The 19,912-nt window shown below is 42.7% G+C and overlaps 1 protein-coding gene across 1 annotated transcript in view; it reads right to left on the bottom strand.

The window, feature by feature from the left end:
- The window catches only part of LOC125447134 (zinc finger CCCH domain-containing protein 7B-like), a 75,913-nt gene that overhangs the window by 19,565 nt on the left and 36,436 nt on the right, over positions 1 to 19,912 (bottom strand). The window contains exons 12-17 of the mRNA XM_048521276.2: positions 15,704 to 15,872; positions 14,311 to 14,472; positions 7,153 to 7,358; positions 5,635 to 5,735; positions 2,622 to 2,803; positions 507 to 583 (exon numbers count right to left, since the gene is read on the bottom strand). Coding sequence (XP_048377233.1) covers positions 507 to 583; positions 2,622 to 2,803; positions 5,635 to 5,735; positions 7,153 to 7,358; positions 14,311 to 14,472; positions 15,704 to 15,872 — 897 coding nt within the window. The remainder of the gene's footprint in view (positions 1 to 506; positions 584 to 2,621; positions 2,804 to 5,634; positions 5,736 to 7,152; positions 7,359 to 14,310; positions 14,473 to 15,703; positions 15,873 to 19,912) is intronic.

The raw sequence follows: 19,912 nt of genomic DNA, 5'->3' as shown, positions 1-19,912 counted from the left end.
TGATGAATTCAAAAAAAGGCACAATGGACAGACAGAATACTTTATCCTGCAGAGGACTGTTCCCTGTGCATATGTAGCTTCTAGTAAGCACAATATTAGCAAATTCCAACAAGCATGTACTATACTTTCAAGCAACAATTTCTGAATTCCTAGATTTCACTAGTACCTTATTTTGTAATCTTATGAATGAATGATGTGTAGGTCTTCACCTCAAGCCTCTTGCGCATGCCCAGTTTTCATTTGTAGATTACCGAAAACTTAGTTGCTTTGTCTCCAAGGTCTGGAATTCCAATCAGAAACCTCTCTCTCTGTCCTCCTCAAAGATGCTCCTTAAACCTACTTCTATGACTAACAAGTCCAACTATCTTCTTAGGTGTTCGATGTCACATTTTGTTTAAAAATGCTTCTGTAAGTTGTACTGTATTAAATGCAGGTAGTTGTTGTCACGAACAAACAGGCCAGGAAATGGTCCCTGCCTCTGACCCTAGACATTGGCTGCAATGTACCTGTGCTCGACTCGCACTAGCTTCCACATTCAGGCAGTGTTGCGTGGACTCCTGCACAATCTCTTCGTGCGTGATCTCTGTAAGGTAATACAGGAAAACAGGATTACAATAGTGACAACAGGAAAATACTGCGGATGCTAGGGATCAGAAACAAAAAATAGCAAACAGTCACCCATCTGATGTGTTAACTCTGTTTCACTCTACAGGTGCTGATTGATCTGATAAGTATTCTCAGCATTTTCTTTTTATTTCACTATAGCATTGCATGGAATACTGAAGCTTCATTAACCAGAAGGTGAATGCTGAAGGTCTTCTGGCACCTTGCTTGAGTGGCTTGTCTTAATACTGAAGTCCTGTCCAAAAGCACTAGTATAAAAACTGAAAATGCTGGAACGACACAGAACCTCTGATCAAAGATCTGGTCTCCATGTGACTCAAGAACCACAACAATGAACTGTGATGGGCTTTGTCTTAATTTTACTTTTCTTATTATAATAAATGACTTTATCATTGATGTCAGTGCCGTGCTGGGGTGACTTTTAAAATTTTTCACTGTATTTTTCATATGGTAACAAATTTCTATTCTATTCAATGTGGTTGACTCTTAATTGTGCCCGAAGTGCTTCAGCAAGTCATTTGATTTAAGGGCCATTAAGAATGGGCAATAAATGCTGGCCTTATCAGTGATGCCTTCTCCCCTTGCAAAAATGAAGAAAGTATTTTAAATGAAGGGGAAGTTGGTGCACTGCAGGCTTGCAATACACTCTAGCACATTCTGTATCTGTTGTCTTACATCTGTGCCTGGCTACTGCTTTGAATCCCAGAGCAGCTGGCCATTGGTCTTCAAGCCAAATGGATTAAGAACAGTTTGCTCATTTGCTTATGCCACCTGAGAAAAGAAGAGCTGGTAAAATCTACATAATCCATATGGATCCTAATGGATGATCCCAGAATTGCAGGAACAAAACTGACCAGAGGTCCAGGTAAGATCTTGCAAACCACCTAAGATGTGGGGTTTGTTTGGGAAATTTGTTGGCATGAAGACCGTACACCCTTATTTACACATGCAGCAGTGGTGAGAGCAGGCAGCCTGAGGTCTCCCAGAGTGGGTCAAAGCAGAGGAGATTGAGCCCTTGTAGGAAGTGCGACCACAGCACGGCTAAGCACTTAAGAAAGACTGTTAAACTGCTAACTATATATTTTTCTATTTTGTACCCAAGATTCTGTACCTAGGTACCTTTGTACTAAAGACGGCGCTGGGAATGATGACATTATACACTCTCCACACTACTCACGTACTTCTATACTAGCGAGTTGAGAAGATTTGTAGCTCAGGTTGAGGTTCTGGATGTGAGAGTTTGCTCGCTGAGCTGGAAGGTTAGTTTTCAGACGTTTCGTCACCATTCTAGGTAACATCATCAGTGAGCCTCCGGCGAAGCGCTAGTGTTATGTCCCGCTTACTATTTATCTGTTTAGGTTTCCTTGGGTTGGTGATGTCGTTTCCTGTTCTTTTTCTCAGGGGATGGTAGATTGATTTGGAGCCAATCTACCATCCCCTGAGAAAAAGAACAGGAAACGACATCACCAACGCAGGAAATGACATCACCAACCCAAGGAAACCTAAATAGATAAATAGTAAGCGGGACATAACACCAGCGCTTCGTCGGAGGCTCACTGATGATGTTACCTCGAATGGTGACAAAACGTCTGAAAATGAACCTTCCAGCTCAGCGAGCAAACTCACATCCAGAACTTCTTTACTTGAGTACATGTGACCAGAAAATGTAATTCTAATTCATTTATAGCATGGTGTAATTTCCTGCTACAAAAACTGAGCCAGGTTTAAGAGGCCTGTGTTTTTAAAGTCTCAGTGTATAAATGATGTAAATAAACTGAGTGCAATCAGGATTCAATTACTATTGGCAAAGGAAATGTGTAGATTGGTGAACGAGCGCTTGTAAATTTTCTGTGCTAAATTGCTGAAGATTATTAAAACGGCACAAAAATGAACTACTTTTTCCTGAATGTCACTTTTACGCTCTGCATTGAACCCTTGCAAACTTTCCGCACAGATAGTTCGAAAGAAAACACACTTCAGGTTTTCCTTTCAAGTACCTGAACTCTGTTGCATCACCCAGACCTTCAGCTCGATGAGACTGTGCGCGAAGTTACAGCTGTCCTCCCGTAGACACCCATAACGTACCTCGTGTCGGCACACATCGAACTGGCAGTGGTCCTGGTACTGCCGGATCTTGGAGTACTTCACTGTTGTGCCACACAGCATGTGGACCAAGCACCTGAAACCACACAAGGCATACAGAAGTTTCAGCAACAGGCTTAATTCAGAACTAAATGAAAACTGAAAAGAAAACTGTGGATGCTGTAAATCAGAAACAAAAACAGAAGTTGCTGGAAAAGCTCAGCAGGCCTGGCAGCATCCGTGAAGAAATAAAAATCAGAGTTAATGTTTTGGGGCTGGTGGCCCTTCCGCAGAACATTATTTTAAAAAGAAAAGTTTCAATGTGTCACCTCTGCTGTTTTGCAAAATTTAGTTTTGTAGTGTTTGGTATCTGACCATTCTGTAAGTGGAAATGCTGTCTTCCTTTTAGCTCCACTAAAACCCTTCAGGATTTTGAATGTTAAAAATTCCCCAGTTCTGAGGTAGGGTCACTGGATCCGAAACGTTAGCTCTGATTTTTTCTTCACCGATGCTGTTAGACCTGCTGACCTTTTCCAGAAACTTCTGATTTTGTTCCTGATTCAGAACTAATTAATCTCATTCTGCCTCTCGAGCCTGTTCCACCATTTAATTCGATTACGTCTGATAGGCAGTTTAACTTCATCTCTCACAATATTTGTCAATGCTCGATACTCCTGCCTAACACAATTTTTCAAAATTGGTCACATTTATAAACAATTTCATCTCCTTTTAGCAACATAGGCACAGGAACAGGACGTTCAACTTCTTGAGACTGTTCTGACACTCAATTAGATCATGTCTGCTCTGTATCTTGTCTCCTATCTACCGGTCTTAGTTCCATAACTTTGACCTGAACAAAAACCTACCAATATTTTCAGCCAGAGGAAGAAATGTCTGCCAGGTGGAACAGTGTACAAAAGCCAAGTTGTGCTAAACCTTTATAACTCACCCTGGGTCAGTTTCTGAATATTGTATTCAATTTTGAATGCTACCTTTTGTCTAGGTCTTAGAAAGATTGCGGATGGGATTTACTTTAAAGGTAACAGGTATGAGTGACTTCAGTTCTTTAATTTGGAAAGACTGAAGAAATTGGGGCTGTTTTCCTTTGAGCAGTGAAGGTTAAAGGAAGTTTTAATGTTTAAAATCCTGAAGGGTTTTAATAGAGCTAAAAGGGAGACAACATTTCCATTCATAGTTTTGTATCTTCTGGTGACTGACCTTTCAAAGTTGATTAGCAAAACAGCAGAGGTGACATGTTGAAACTTTTTTTAGAACATGAACGGTTGTGATCTGGTACAGATCATCAGGTAACGTGTAGAGCACATTTAGTAGTGACATTCAAGTGAGACTTGGACATTTCTTTGAAGGGAAAAGATTTGCTGGGCTATGGGGAAAGAAAAGGGGATTGGAACTAATTCGGAAATCTCCTTCAAACAGCACAAGCACGATGGACCAAATGGCCTCCTTCCGTGCTGCATCACTTAATGAGCCTGTGTGTTAACTTGGATGGTGAAAAGTAACAAACTGTCCAATCACAGATGGTATCAGAGTTCAATGCTGTCTCCTCCTGATGTGCCGATGAACTAAGCCACAGCAAAACCGCTTTATTTTTCACTTCCTGACTCGGGGTTACAGAAACATGTATCGTTCCTATTTTCTGTAGCTGCAAGGCCTTGGTGAGACCACATAGACTCAGTTGTACAAAATGGAAACAGACCCTGCAGCCCAACATGTCCATGCCAACCAGACATCCTAAATTAATCTAGTCCCATTTGCCAACATTTGGCCTATGTTCCTCTAAACCCTTTCTGTTCATGTACCCATCCAGATACCTGTTAAACGTTGTAACTGTACCAGCCTCCACCACTTCCTCTGGAAACTCATTCCATGCACGCACCTGCATCTATGAAAAAGTTGCCCTTTAGGTCCCTTTTAAATCTTGCCCCCCTCACCTTAAACTGATGCCCTCTAGTTTTGGACTGCCCCACCCTGGCTATTCTCCCTCTCCATGCCCCTTTATGGTTTTATAGACCTCTAGAAAGGTCACACTTCAGCCTCTGATACTCCAGGGAAAATAGCCCCAGCCTATTCAGCCTCTCCCCTTAGCTCAAACCCTCCAAACCTGGGAACATCCTTGTAAATCTTTTCTGAGCCCTTTCAGGTTTAACAACATCATTCCCAGAGTAGGGAGACCAGAATTAAATGCAGTATTCCAAAAGTGGCCTAAACTATGTCCTTTACAGTTGCAATATGCGAGTACAGCTTTAGTCTCCTTATCTGAGGAAAGATGCTGTGGCTATGGGGGGTGGGGAGAGAGTGCAACAAAGATTTATTGGACTGACTCCTGACATGGCAGGACTGATGTATGATATATGCTCGTTTAGGATTACAATTCACTGGAGTTTTGAAGAATGACTGCAGATCCCATAGAAACTTACAAAATTCTAACCGGATTAGACACAGTAAAGGCAGGACATATTCCTGATGACTGGGTGTTCAGAACCAGGGGTCACAATTTTAAAGACAGAGCATAAGCCATTTTGGACGGAAGTGAAGAAAAAGCCTGTGGAGTTCTTTGCCACAGAAAGCGGTGGAGTCCAAAACTGAATATTTTCAAGAAGGAGACAGATATAATTCTTAGGGCTAAAGGGTTCAAAGGGTATGGGGAGAAAGCAGGAACAGGGGACTGAGTTGATGATCAGCTGTGATCTTATGGAATGACACAGCAGGTCTGAAGGGCCAAATGGCCTAGTTCTGCATCTATTTCCTATGTTTCCATGCAATGTTTATTGCTGTGACTGTCATTATATGACTCAGTACAAACCAGGATTTGGGACCTGGAACCGGCCAGTCACTACAGCTTAAAAACGGGCTACCTGATCCTACTACAATATTCAGGAGCTCCTTCCATGTTACTCGTGTACTCACTTATTATCTTCAAAGTTGTGCTTAGCATCTGGATTAGAGCAGAGTGATGTGCTGTCCTTAGCTTTCTTGCTTATCAATCTGGGTTTACTGTCAAAACATTCCTGCAACGGAAAGCAAAGCCAGACCATTAGAGACACACACATCATGATTTGAATACCCCATTTAAAAAAAAGAGAAAAAAGTACAGGCTATTATGCTCTTTAAACATGGTAGCTACTGGTTTAAGGTTTTGAGGATAAGGTCAAGAATCAGAAAAGGCAACTCGGCTGGAATATACAGTGTGATCCTTGTATGTGGTCTCCAACATTCAGCAATTTTGACTCCCTAGTTTTGGAGCTGAGATCTGGGGCTGAACCTGGGATTTTCACAGTTTGTGTTGCTCATGAGCAGGGCATTCTTAGGAACAGCCCCAACCATGACAAAAATTGCAAAACTCAGACCCTGTCGAAGATACCAAGACAGACGATCATTCAGAGAAATGGATCTTTAAGAAGATATAGACGGAGACAGACAGGTTTCAGAAAGGAATTCAAGAACTTAGGGCCCAGGTGGCAGAAAGCCCGGCTACTGTGGCTCAGGAGATGGGGCATGCACGTGGTGCTAGATGGACTGAAGCTGAGCTTTCAATGGAATTCATTAATTGAGCCAATGAGCACAAAAATGAAGAGGTTTTGCTGAACCTACATAAAGCGGATTTCAATGATTTTGACCATGATTTTCGATTTGAGGCAGCGTATGGATTATAGAGGGGTCAGAACAGACTTGCTGCATTAGGTCCAGGAATGATGGGTGACAGAGAAGCTAAAGTTGATCACTTAAGAGCCAAGAAGCTGGAGGGGTGGGGGTGGTGGTGTTTGGCAGAGGTATATAAAATCACAAAGATCTTAAATAGAATAATTAGAAACTGTTTCCGACTGCTAAATGATCCCTTATCAGATGATCCAAATGATGGGCAAAGGAACCAGAGGAGATAAGGAGAAGAAATTGTGACACACAGTGGACAGAATTTGGAACATACTCCCTCCCTGATGCTGAGGCACTCAAGGAAATGGGAGAAATACTGAGGTTAAAAAAAGAATGGGTCGCATGGACGCAGTGGTACAATTGACTGGATTTGTCTTCAAAACAATCTGCGCAAGCTTAACAAGTGCTATCTTTCTGTGCTGTAGCATTTTATTGGATCTAAAACTCATTGTAAAAGCCCTCAATAGAAGCTGCCTGGGGTTTGGGAAAGGAGGCAGTGGGGCTTGGAAACAGGAGACGCACCCTCAGGATTTCTTTCCCTGCTTGGACGACCACATATGGTGGAGCAATTGAAATGTGGCATGCAGGAGAATTTGAGGATTGCAAATTTCTTGAAGGCCTTAGGGCTGGAGTAAGTTAAATTGGGAGGGGTGAGGCCGTGAAGACAAGGATGAGGATTTTAATGCTCCTGTATCAAGAAGTGGAGACGACTGCAGGTCTGATCTATGCAGGGACTGTCAATGCAGGACTTCCAGGTTTGTCACACCATCTCACCTCACAAAGGAACATAAAGCAGCCAAGATGTTCCTTCAGCAGTTTAGCTACTGTGAGGCTGCCTCTCGTGTCACCTCCCAGTGGATCGAAGAGTAGCTCGCGGTTTATGGCTCCTTTACGTTCCAGAGTCCAAACATCTATCTCCTCTTGACAATAAGCAAATGTACACTGGTCCCCATATTTGCAATCTTCTTTACTTGCAATATCTGTGGATAAACAAAATGAAAATTAATCAGCTTTATAAATAGAATTCACTGTGCATTTTAAACTTGGCCCCTTTTGTCTGCTCTCCATCGACTTGCTGATGTTTTTTATTCATTTGTGGATGTGGCCAACATTATTGTCCAGAGGGCAATTAATGGTAAACCACGTTGCTGTGGCTGAGTCACATCTGGGGCTAGGATGGCAGACTTCCTTCTCTAAAGAACATTAATGAACTAGATGGGCCTTTACAACAACAGGCAATGGTTACATGGTCATCATGAGACTAGGTTTTTTAAAAAATTGAGCAGAAGTGTGAAATTTAAGTTTCTCTATCAGCCAGGGGTGGATTCGAACCCAGGTGTCCACAACATTAGCCTGGGTTTCTGGATTACTAATCTAGTGATATGACCATTACACCATCACCACCCCATTTCTTTCACAGAAGATGCTAATTCTGGGGCAGCACAACCCAGTTCTCCAGTTCATGGCTAAGTGTGGTGCGCGCACTTAGAGTCATAAGAGTGATACAGCATGGAAACAGGCCCTTCGGCCCAAACCATGCTGACTGTAATGCCCACCTCAGCTAGCTCCAATTATTCCATATCCCTCTAAACTTTTCCCATGCTTGTATCTATACAAATGGTTTTTTTTAAATGTTGCTATTATACCTGCCTCAATTACTTTCTCTGGCAGCTCATTCCATATATGCATCACTCGCTGTGTGAAGAAGTTGCCCCAAAGGTCCTTCTTAAATCTTTCCCCGCTCACCTTAAACCTTTGCCCTCCAGTTTCAATTTCTCGTCCCTGGGAAAAAGGCTGAATGCATTTTCTATATTGCTCATGATTCTATTCACCTCAATAAGGTCACCCCTTATTCTCCTTCATTACAAGGAATAAAGTCCTATCCTGGTCAACCTCTTCCAGTTTAACTATGTCCTCCCTATAACAGGATGACCAACACTGTGCACAATACCCCAAGTGTGGCCTCACCAAAGACTAATACAACTTTAACACAACATCCCAACTCCTAAACTCGATGCCTCAACCGATGAAGGCCAGAAAGCTAAATGCCTTCTTCACCACCCTGTTCATTCGTGGTGCCGCTTTCAAGAACTATGTACTTGTGCTTCTGGGTCCCTCTGTTCCACAACATTCCTCAGGATCTCACCATTTACTGTATAAATTCTACCTTGGTTTGACTTTCCAAGTTGCAACACCTCACACTTACCTGTATCAAATTACATTTGCCAATCCTCAGCCCACTTCCTCATTTGATCAAGATCACTCTGTAATTTTTGATAACGTTCTTTGCCATCAACAAATATCTCCTAATTTTGTATCATCCGCAAACTTAAATCAGGCCTTATACATTCATATCCAGATCGTATATGTAAATAACAAACAATAAAGGGACTAGCACTGACCCCTGTGGCACACCACTAGTCACAGGCCTTCAGCTGAGAAACAGTCTTCAACTATCACCCTCTGCTTCCTACCATCGAGACAACTATGAATCCAATTAGCTAGTTCTCCCTGGACCTAACTTTCATGATTAGCCTGCCGCGCGGGGGTGTTCTCAAAGGAAATACTTATGCTGTAATCCGAGATAGGATACTTCATTGTGGAAAGCAGAACAAATTACCTGATATCCGACAACTTTGAACACAAATGTTGTTTAAATTTTTACTGCTGTCTCGGCTACAGTTTCCCCAAGTCATATCACTCATATGCAAAACATTTGGGAGTTGACTTGCATTTAAAATTGTGCCTTTCATGTCCTCAAGACATCTCAGAGTATTTTACAACCAATTAAGTTATTTGAAGTGATTGTAGTGCAGAAAATAGAAAGCCAAATTGTGCATAGCGAACCCTAAAGAAATAATGGATTGTATCATCTGTTTCTTGGTGTTGGTTGAGGAATATTGGTCAGGCGCTGGGAACTCTCCTTTAAAATAGTGCCTTGTGACAACACTATGGCTTTAAGAAGTGTGTGGTGTCATGGTTTCTATTAGAGAGAGATTGGAAGACAGGTACGGAGCAGTCTATGAGAAGATAAACAACTTGTGAAACTTGGATTTTTTTTTAAAAATTGGAACAACAGAAGCAGCCTGAGTGGGTCTGGTCAAACTCCCACATAACCAAAGAACTTCAGCTTTCAGCACTTGCTGTTGGGGTCTTGAAGATGTGAAAAGTTGCCACATCTCTCTTTGCTGAAAGCTGGAGTTCTCTCTCTCTCTCTCAATTATTTTTTGATGTTCTTTCCTCCTTGATGATCTCACATGCAGTTCTCCAATCTGTTTTCTGAATCTGCCTTTTGCTAAAGATGTGTTTGTGGGATGTTGCTATTTTGGAACAGTTTAGTTTAGTAATAAAATAATCTATTACTCTGTAAGATATTCCAAGTTTCTCTTTCTTTTAGTGCATTTTAACTATAGCATTTGAATAAATTAGGTTTTGCTTAACATTGAGAAGTTTGACAAATCAAACTGCATCTGAGGCACTGCATTTCATATTTATATTTCAAATAAGTAAAAGTTACGGCCTAGGCTACCTTCTTCAATATTTTGAAGGGGCTCTGGTCTGATCCATAACAACCTGAGCGAGCAGATGGGGCCGCAGTTCAACAGCTTATCTGAAAGATACACCTCTAACAGTCCAGCACCCACTCAATACTGCACTAGATATATTTTTCTTAAATTGATCTTTCACGAGATGTGAATACTAGTGGCATTTATTATCCAGGAGAAGGTAGTCTTCTAAACCAGTGCTGACATTCTGGAGTGGTATAATTCATTGGATCCCTACAGCGCAGAAATAGGCCTTTCAGCCCATTGAGTCTGTAACAACTTTTCAAAGACCATCCCACCTAAACCAAGCCCATATCCTTAACCCCACACAGGGTTTTTACCATAACTAACCCACCAAACCTGCACACCCCGGGAAATTACAGGGCAACTTTACCAATCACCAAACCACCTAATCTGTACGTTTTTCACCTGGTGGAAACCCACAGAAATATGGGGAAATTTGCCAATTCCACACAGACAGTTGCCCAAGGCCGAAATCGAACTCAGAGCCCAAGTGCTGTTAAGGTGCTAACTAGTGAGACACCATCCTGCACAACTTAATGATATGATCGTCATTTCAGAGTCATAAAGTTCTACAGCAAGAAAACAGACCCTTTGGTCCAACCAGTCCATAGCAAATATAATCCAAACTAAAGTAATCCCACCTGCTTAGTCCTGGCCTATATCCCCCCCCAAATCTTTCCTATTCACGTAATTATCCAAATATCTTCCAAACATTGTAATTGTACCTGCATCCACCACTTGTACAACCATACAGCTGTACAGCATCGAAACAGACCTTTCAGTCCAACTCGTCCATGCCCACCAGATATCCTAAATTAATCTAGTCCTATTTGCCAGCATTTGGCTCATGTCCCTCTAAATCTTTCATATTCATTTACCCACCCAGATGCCTGTTGAATGCTGTAATTGTACCAGCCTCCACCACCTCCTCTGGCAGCTCATTCCATACACACACCACCCTATGCGTGAAAACGCTGCCCCTTAGGTCCCTTTCATATCTTACCGGTCTCACCCTAAACCTATGCCTTCTAGTTTTAGACTCCGCCACCCCAGGGAAAAGACCTTAACTATTCAACCGAGCAATGCCCCTCACGATTTTATAAATCTCTGTACGGTCACACCTCAGCCTCCAATCCTCCAGGGAAAACAGCCCCAGCCTATTCAGCTTCCCCCTACAGCTCAAACCCTCCAACCCTGACAACATCTTTAATTTTTTTCTGAACCCTTTCAACTTTCACAATTTCCTTCATATAGTAGGGAGACCAGATTTGCACACAGTATTGCAAAAGTGTACTAACCAATGTTCTGTACAGCCACAACATGACCTCCCAACTCCCATAATCAATGAACTGACCAATAAAAGCAAGCATATCAAATGCCTTCTTTACTATCCTGTCTACCTGCGACTGCACTTTCAAGGAACTATGAATCTGCACTCCAAGAGCTCTTTGTTCATTAACACTCACCAGGATGTTACCATTAAGTGTATAAGTTCTGCCCTCATTTGCCTTTCTAAAATGCAGCACCTTACATTTATCTAATTTAAATTCCATCTGCCAGTCCTCAGTCCACCGGCCCATTTGATCAAGGTCCCCTTGTACTCTTAACTTTCTTCGCTGTCCACTACACCTCCAATTTTAGTGTGATCTTCAAACTTACTAACCATACCTCAGATGTTCACTTCCAAATCATTTCTATAAATGATGAAAAGAGGTGTACCCAACACTGATCCTTGTGGCACACCACAGGTCACAGGCCTCCAGTCTGCAAAGCAACTCTCCACCACCACCCTCTGTCTTCTACCTTTTGAATCAGTTCTGTATCCAAATGGTTAGTTATCCCTGTATTCATTGTGATCTAACCCTGCTAACCAGTCTACCACGAGGAACCTTGTCAAACGCCATACTGAAGTCCACCGCTCTACCCTGATCAATCCTCTTTGTTACTTCTCCAAAAAACTCATTCAAGTTAGTGTGACATGATTTCCTATGCACAAAGCCATGTTGACTATCCATGATCAGTCCTTGCCTTTCCAAATACATGTAAATCCTGTCCCTCAGGATTCCCTCCAACAACCTGCCCACCACCGATGTCAGGCTCACTAGTCTATAGTTTCTTGGCTTTTTCTTACCACCTTTCTTAAATAGTGGCACCACATTAGCCAACCCCCAGTCTTCCAGCATCTCACCTGTGGCTGACTATGATACAAATATCTCAGCATAAGGCCCACAATCGCTTCCCTAGCTTCCCACAAAGTTGTAGGGTACACCTGATCAGGTCTTAGGGATTTATTTACCTTTATGTATTTTAAGAGGTACAGCATCTCCTCCTCTGTGATAGGGATATTTTTCAAGATGTCGCTATTTATTTCTCCCATGCTGTCTATCTTCCATATCCTTTTCCACAGTAAACACTGATGCAAAATTCTCATTTGTATCTCCTCCATTTCCTGCAGTTCCACACATAGGATCCCTTAAGGATCATTAAGGCAGCTTATTTTCTCCCTTGTTAGTCTTTGGTCCTTAATGTATTTGTAAAATCTCTCTGGATGATCCTTAACCCCATTTGCCAAAGCTATCTTATGCCTCCTTTTTGTCCTCCTTATCTTCCGGATAAGTATACTCCTACTGCCTTTATATTCTTCTACGGATTCACCCAATCCCTGCTATCTACAGATGATTCCTTCCTTTTCTTAACCAAAACCTCAACTTTTCTAGTCATCCAGCATTCCCTACATCTACCAGCCTAACAGGAACATACTGTCTCTGGACTCTCGTTATCTCTTTTTTGAAGGCTTCCCATTTTCCAGTGGTCCCTTTACCTGCAAACATCTACTTCCTCTGGAAGTTGATTCCACACACAAAACTACCCTCAGTGTATAAAACATGCCCATCATGTCTTTTTAAAATCTCTCTCCCTTCACTGTAAAAATGTGTTCCCTAGTCTTGAAACCCCCTATCCTAGGGAAAAGCCACCTACCATTAACCTTACTTATATCCCTCAGGATTTTATAAATTTCAGTAAGGTCACCCCTCAACCTGCTATGCTCCAGTGAAAAAAGTCCCAGTCTATCCTGCCTTTCTTTATAATTCAAACCTTCCCTACCTGGGCTTTACTCTGGGTCTGGAGTCACTTTTATGCCAGACCAGAGAAGGACAGCAGATTTCCTTCCCGAAAGGGCCAGATGGTTTTAATGACAATCAATGACTGTTTCATGATCATCATTGACAAGATTAACTTGCTTTTCAATTTCGAATTTAGAAACTGAATTTAATTTATACCAATCAACATGCTGGGATCCTGAACACAAGTCTAGGTCGCTGGATTATTTGTCTAGTGACAATCCAACTATGTCACCGATGCTGCACAGCTTGGATTTTGTTGGACTTGAACCTTCTGACTCAGAGGCAGGGCAGCTATCCACTGAGCCACAGCTGACACTCTGTCCTCATGTCCAGTTTATACAGACGAGTCACGCTTGAGTTGCATCAAGTTTTTAAAGAAACCAGCTGAATCCCACTCCCAGTCTTTTCATGCACATGAGATGTAGTGGTAGTGTCCCTGCCTGTGGGCCAGAAGATCCAGATTCAAGTCCCACCTGTCCCAGAGGTGAGTCATAACACACCTGAATGGGGAGATTAAAATAACCAAAAAGAGGGGGTCATCTCATACCTTTCAGCCAGGTATAAAGGCAGCATTAGTGCCCTCGATGCACAATAACAGAAATTGGGCAGGTCCTGTAATCGGCCAGCAACTTAAATTTTTTTTAAAATTTACTCACGGGATGTTGGCATTGTTGGCTAGGCCAGCATTTACCGCCCATCCCTAATTGAGCAGGGGGCAATTAAGAGTCAACCACATTGCTGTGGGTCGGCAGTCACACGTAGGCCACACCACGAAAGGATGGCAATTGCCTTCCCTGCAGGAACTTTAGTGAACCAGATGGGTTTTTCTGACAATCGACAATGGTTTCATGGTCACTATTAGACCCGTAATTCCAGATTCTTTATGGAATTCAAATTCCACTATCTGCCATGGCAGGATTCGAACCCGGGTCCCCAAACATGAGCTGAGTTTCTGGATTAATTGTCTGGTGATAATACAACTAAGCCATTGCCTCCCCATTTAACAGCAGCTGTCTTGGGAAATCTCTGCATGTGTGCACTCCAAAGAAGAAGAGCTTCTTCCCTCATGTGTTTCTTTAGCTTTCCGCGTATACTAACCACTTCAACCACTCCTTGTGGTAGTGAGTTGTACATGCTGAATATAAAGGCATTTCCCTTGAATTCCCTGTTAGACTTATTAGTGATCGCTGTATATTTATGGAACTTTCATTTAACCTGGTAACATGCACTCCACACACCTTTACAAATGTAGTACGGCCCCCCATAATTATTCTTGGTAGGCCGAGGCCTGATTTTCTTCCACCGTGTGTCTCTTGAACTCTTCAATCTTCCAATCAATATATCTTTTCCACACTTGTGATCCAGGTCAGGGTTATAATTATAATCTAATGCTTTAACGCCTGAAACAGCAAAACATAAAAGGAGAAAACACTTAAGAAGCACGCCAGGGCATTCAGTCATGGCAGACAAACTACAATAAGCAAATTATTTCTTAAGGAGATTAGTTCCTGCCTGCCCCCATCCTCCCCCACCACTCTTCCTAGTCAATTTATTCACTGAATTTTAACACTCTTGCTGCTTTGAAAATGCCGATTTTGTCCTCTGGTGTCATCTAGAGATGATCCCTCGTGGACATCTAGTGCTGAGGTCAATACAGCCATTTCTGGCTATGACAGTTGACTTAAAGCAGATTACCGTCGACTCACTTCCCATAACCAGTGGACTGGGCCAGTTCTTGGCTGATACCACTCTCTAATAATCTCAAAGGGAGACTCTGGAGTACTCCAATGTCAAACCACCCTCTTACTATCCCCAAAAACCTGCCCAATCACCACTTTCTCCTCTGACACTATCAAATTGATAGCTTCAAAGAAGCCTTCATCTCATCACTCTGTCACACAGCTTGCTAGAGTTCCCTTTTCTTGTCACTATAAGATCTCCTCTCATTTCCAACCAGGAAAATGGTCATCATTAGTTGCATTGCTATGGATGGTCCTTGCAAACTAGCATTTACAAAGATCTTTTAGGTTTCCTTGTTGCGCCAGGTTTCACTTGTGGCCAGAGGACTGACGAACATACAAAACTGCCAAAGAAATGACAGCTGCTTAGCTCAAACGGCTACATTTCAAATGGATGGCCAACAGGGAAGTGGAGTTAAGGCCATAATCACATCCGGCATGATCTTGCTGAATGGCAAAGCAGGCTTGAGGAATTTTATTCCTTTGCCTCATTCTCAAGTTCCTGTGAACCCTGTCCATCGCCGACGAGAGGACAGCTCACCACGTTGGGCACAGCAACCACGAGGGGCTGTTTGGATTCACAGATCATAGATCACCGAATCCCTACAGTGTAGAAACAGGCCATTCAGCCCATTGAATCCACACTGACCCATTATCCCTGTAACCCTGCATTTCACATGGCTAACCCACCTAGACTTTATATCTAGGGAACTATAGCAACGTGGCATTGCCAATCCACCCTAACCTGCACATCTTTGGACTGTGGGAAGAAACCAGAGCACACAGAGGAAACCCAAGCAGACACAGGGAGAATGTGCAAACTCCACACAGACGGTCACCTGAGTCTGGAATCAAACCTGGGTCCCCGATTTTGGTTGCAATGTTCCTTTACCTATTTTAACGAAGCAGCTGGCGCAAGCCTGGCGCAGGTCATGTGTGTCACTGAGTGGGTTCTTCGTCAGTGGCGATGATGATGACAAGAACGACCCACTGTCTCCTCGCACTGCTCCAAGGTATGTTGAGGAACTGCTCAAGGAGGACAGGCTGTTGGATTGCTTACCCTGTCATACAAAGTGAGGAGGAAACAGTAGTCAAGGACAGAACAAAGTACATATCATCTTACTAGATGGATGATTGTATTGGTTTAAGAAGGAAAACCCTTGTTAATTATCGACCACCCCAACCGTGAAGTGCTGCCTACATGACAGACTGCATCTCTGAGAGTGTCTGTTGGTCTCCAATAGTTCACACAGCAATCATTACTTGCATGAGAGCTTCAACAATGATGTCTAAACTGTGTGAAGCATTGTAAAAATTTCTGATCCTGACATCCACAAAAAAAGTGTGCAATCCATAAGGTAGTGAGGGTTCCGGTGTTGGGAGTTGAAACTTGGTTTATTTGTATTTGTTGGAGATAGGCCAGATCAGCACCTGTAAGGGTTGTTTCAGGTCACTTCAGCTAACCCAGCACAGGTCAGAAATCCATCTTTCAGTCTGATTGGCTTCAGCAACTCAACCAATGCCTCAACATCCAACTGTAGTTATACTGCAGGAGGGAGCATTAAACGAGAAATAGTTGAAGCTTGTAACAAAGGTAACATGCAACAGATATGGAGGAATTTAAACTTCATATAGACTGGGCCAAGCAAATTAGTAGTCTGGAAGAGGAGCTTGGGCAATGCTTTCACAACAGTTTTCTGGAATAACGGACTGCGGAACCAGCAAAAAATAAAGTTATTTAGTATTGAGCATTATCATCATTAGCATCAGTGCAATATTCCAGGGTCTGGGGTTCAAATTCTGCCATGGCAGTTGGTGGAATCTGAATCCAACAAAAAACCTGGTATTTGGGATTTAATGACGACCATGGATTCATTGTCAATTGTCAGAAAACCATCCTTTAGGGAGGGAAACTGCCTGAGCAGCCCTTTTGACCAGTCCCATAGCAATGTGGATGACTGTTAACTGCCCTCTGGGCAATCAGGGATGGGTAATAAAGGCTAGTCTTGTCTGTGATGGCCAGATCCAATAAACAAAATTAAAACACAAACAAGAATCTTATAAAAGCAATCTACTTGGGCGTGTGGGGAGAGTTGGTTGAGGGGAAATCATAGAATCCCTAGAGTGTGGAAACAGGCCCTTTGGCCCAACAAGCCACACTGAACCTCAGAGCAACACACCCAGACCCATCCCCTAACCGACCTAATCTACACCTCCGTGAACACTATGGACAATTTAGCATGGGCAATCCACCTACCCTGCACATCTTTGGACTGTCGGGGGGAAACCGGAGCACCCGGAGGAAACCCATGCAGACACAGGGGGAATGTGCAAACTCCACACAGACAGTCACCCGAGGCTGGAATCGAACCCGGGTCCCTGGTGCTGTGAGGCAGCAGTGCTAATCACAGAGGGAATCAGATAAAATCGACTGAAAAGGTTCAGCAATAAATAAACAGCAGGAAATATTTAAAGGAACAATTCAAAATGTTTGACCAAAATATAATCTATAACACAATCTCACTGAGAAATTGTGATCAGAGATAACAAAGTGTGAAGCTGGATGAACACAGTAGGCCAAGCAACATCTCAGGAGCACAAAAGCTGACGTTTTGGGCCTAGACCCTTCAGAGGATGAAGGGTCTTTTCTGATGAAGGGTCTAGGCCCGAAATTTCAGCTTTTGTGCTCCTGAGATGCTGCTTGGCCTGTTGTATTCATCCAGCTTCACACTTTTTGTTATCTCACTGAGAAATTATTTTGCGGTGTACTGAGTAGGCTAATGATAGTATTTAATTAAAAGAAGTGGCTGCAGTGCTGAAAGAATCTGACAATAAATCCAGGACAAAATTGTCTTAGAGACCAGTGAAGGGCCACCAAAAAGATGATAGCAAGGGGGAAAAAAGGACATGAGAAAACTAGCGAGAAAAAGAGAAAACAGATTGTAAAAGGTTTCACAACTATATTAAAAAGGATAACTAAAATAAACACTGGTCCCTTAAAAGCAGAGACAGCAGAAATGTTTGAGAATGATGAAATGGCATCGACATTGATGAATATTTTGTAACTGTCTTCACAACTGAACAGAATTACCGGAAATACAAGGTAACAAGGGGGCTAATAACTGTGAGGTAATTTAGGTAATTATTTATCAGAGAAAAATAAATTGAGAAAACTTGAGGGCTTAAAATCTGACAAATCCCCCAGCATCAGGATCTACTTCTGAGGAATTCTAAACAAACTACTTACAAAAATATAGTAAGATTAAAACAAGTCAATATGGTTTTATGAACGTGAAATCCTGCTTGACAAATGTGTTATTCTTCTGCTGGGTATTGTGTACAGTTCTGGGCGCCACACGAAAGGGAGGATGTGAATGCATTGGAGAAAATGCAGAAACAATTTATAAAAACAGCTCCAGGGAAGAGGAACTTCTGTTTATGAGGTTAGAACAAAGAAGTTGAGGCTGCGCATGGTCAGGGAGGAGATCACAGTGAGAGCGAGGCACAGATTGAGTGAGTATGAAGTTTGGGAATTTGATGTGCAGGGAAGCAGTGCTTTTTTCATGGGATAAAATGAAGCCCAGGATCAGGGGCCCAGCACATAGAGGCTGACATCACAGGAAAGCCACAAGTTCATTAGCTACTAATTTGACCATCTATTGTAGGTTACTTTCACACTGAAGGTAAATATTTACAGACTACAAATGAAAACAGAGTAATCTCCAAAAATAAAATTACAAATTAAGTAAATAAAACAGAGCTGCAGGGCCAGGCAATGTGCTTTATCTGCATGATGTGGGATCTGGGGACCCCATTGTGGCTCATAGTGACCACATCTGAAGCAAGCAATGGTTGATGGAGAAGCTCCAGCTCAGAGATGATAAACTGGATTCTGAGCTTTGAACAGTGTGACACATCAGGTGGGGAGAGTGTTCCTCGATGCTGTGTTTAAGGAGAGTCACACCCTTTAGATGAACTACCTCAAGTTCAGTTAGTGGTCAGAGACAGGAGGGAATGACCACCAGTGAGGCAGATAGAGGGATCCAGGAGAGAGAACAGGAGTCTCAACCCTTGAGTTTGTCTAACAGGTTTGAGATTCTTGCTCCCTGTGGGGATGAGAGTGATGCTGTAGGGAGGGCGAACAAACTGACGAGTGGTAGAGAGAGCCATTCAAGAACGGGGTGGGGGGGGGGGGGGGGTGGAGGGAAGGGAAGGGAAGGGAAGAAGAGTAAAAAGAGAAATGTAGCTGTAATCAGGGATAGTACAGTCAGGGGAGCACACACTGCCAAAAACTTAAAGAGCCGTGAATGCTGTAAATCAGGAACAAAAAACAGAAGTTGCTGGAAAAGCTGAGCGGGAACAACAGTTTCTTCACAGATGCTGCCAGACCAGCTGAGCTTTTCCAGCAACTTCTGTTTTTGAATAAATAGTGTTCTCTGTAGCCTGGATTGACAGTTCTGAAAGTGGTGTTGGCTTCTGGTGCCTGGGTTCGGCGTCTCTCATCTGGGCTGCTGAGGAACTTCGAGTGGGAGAGGAAAGCTCCTGTTGTTGCGGTCCATGTAGGCACCAACAATATCGATTGAAAGAGGAAACTGATTCTGTTGAGAGAATAATCGGCAGCTAGGAAGTACATTTAAAAGTGGAATCAAAAAGGTAATAATTTCCAGATTGCTACCTGGGCCATGGGCAAATTAGAACCGGGTCAACAAAATTAATGAGGTAGATACCTGGCTGAAAAGTTGGGTTATGAGAGTCCTTTACTGAAATTTAAAATTGCGGAATACATGGAAGCGCATGATAAAATAGGGCTGAGTCAGCATGGTTTCACTGAAGGAAGGTTGTGACAAATCTGTTCGAATTCTCTGAACAGATAACAAGCAAGTCAGGCGAAGGAGAGCCAGTAGGCGTGATTTATTTGGATTTCCAGAAGGCCATTGACAAGGTGCTGCACAGGAAGCTGCTAAAGTAGATAAAAGCCCATGGTTTTAGGAGAAAGGTACAGGTGTGGGTAGAAGATTGGCTCACAGTCAGAAGGCACAGGGCAAAGGCAGAGGGGTATTTTTCAGGATAGTAGCCAGTGACTAATGGAGCTCTGTAGGGC

Source organism: Stegostoma tigrinum, chromosome 38 (genome assembly GCF_030684315.1).
Source record: "Stegostoma tigrinum isolate sSteTig4 chromosome 38, sSteTig4.hap1, whole genome shotgun sequence".
Lineage (NCBI taxonomy): Eukaryota > Metazoa > Chordata > Chondrichthyes > Orectolobiformes > Stegostomatidae > Stegostoma > Stegostoma tigrinum.
This window is presented reverse-complemented; position numbering and strand designations above follow the sequence as displayed.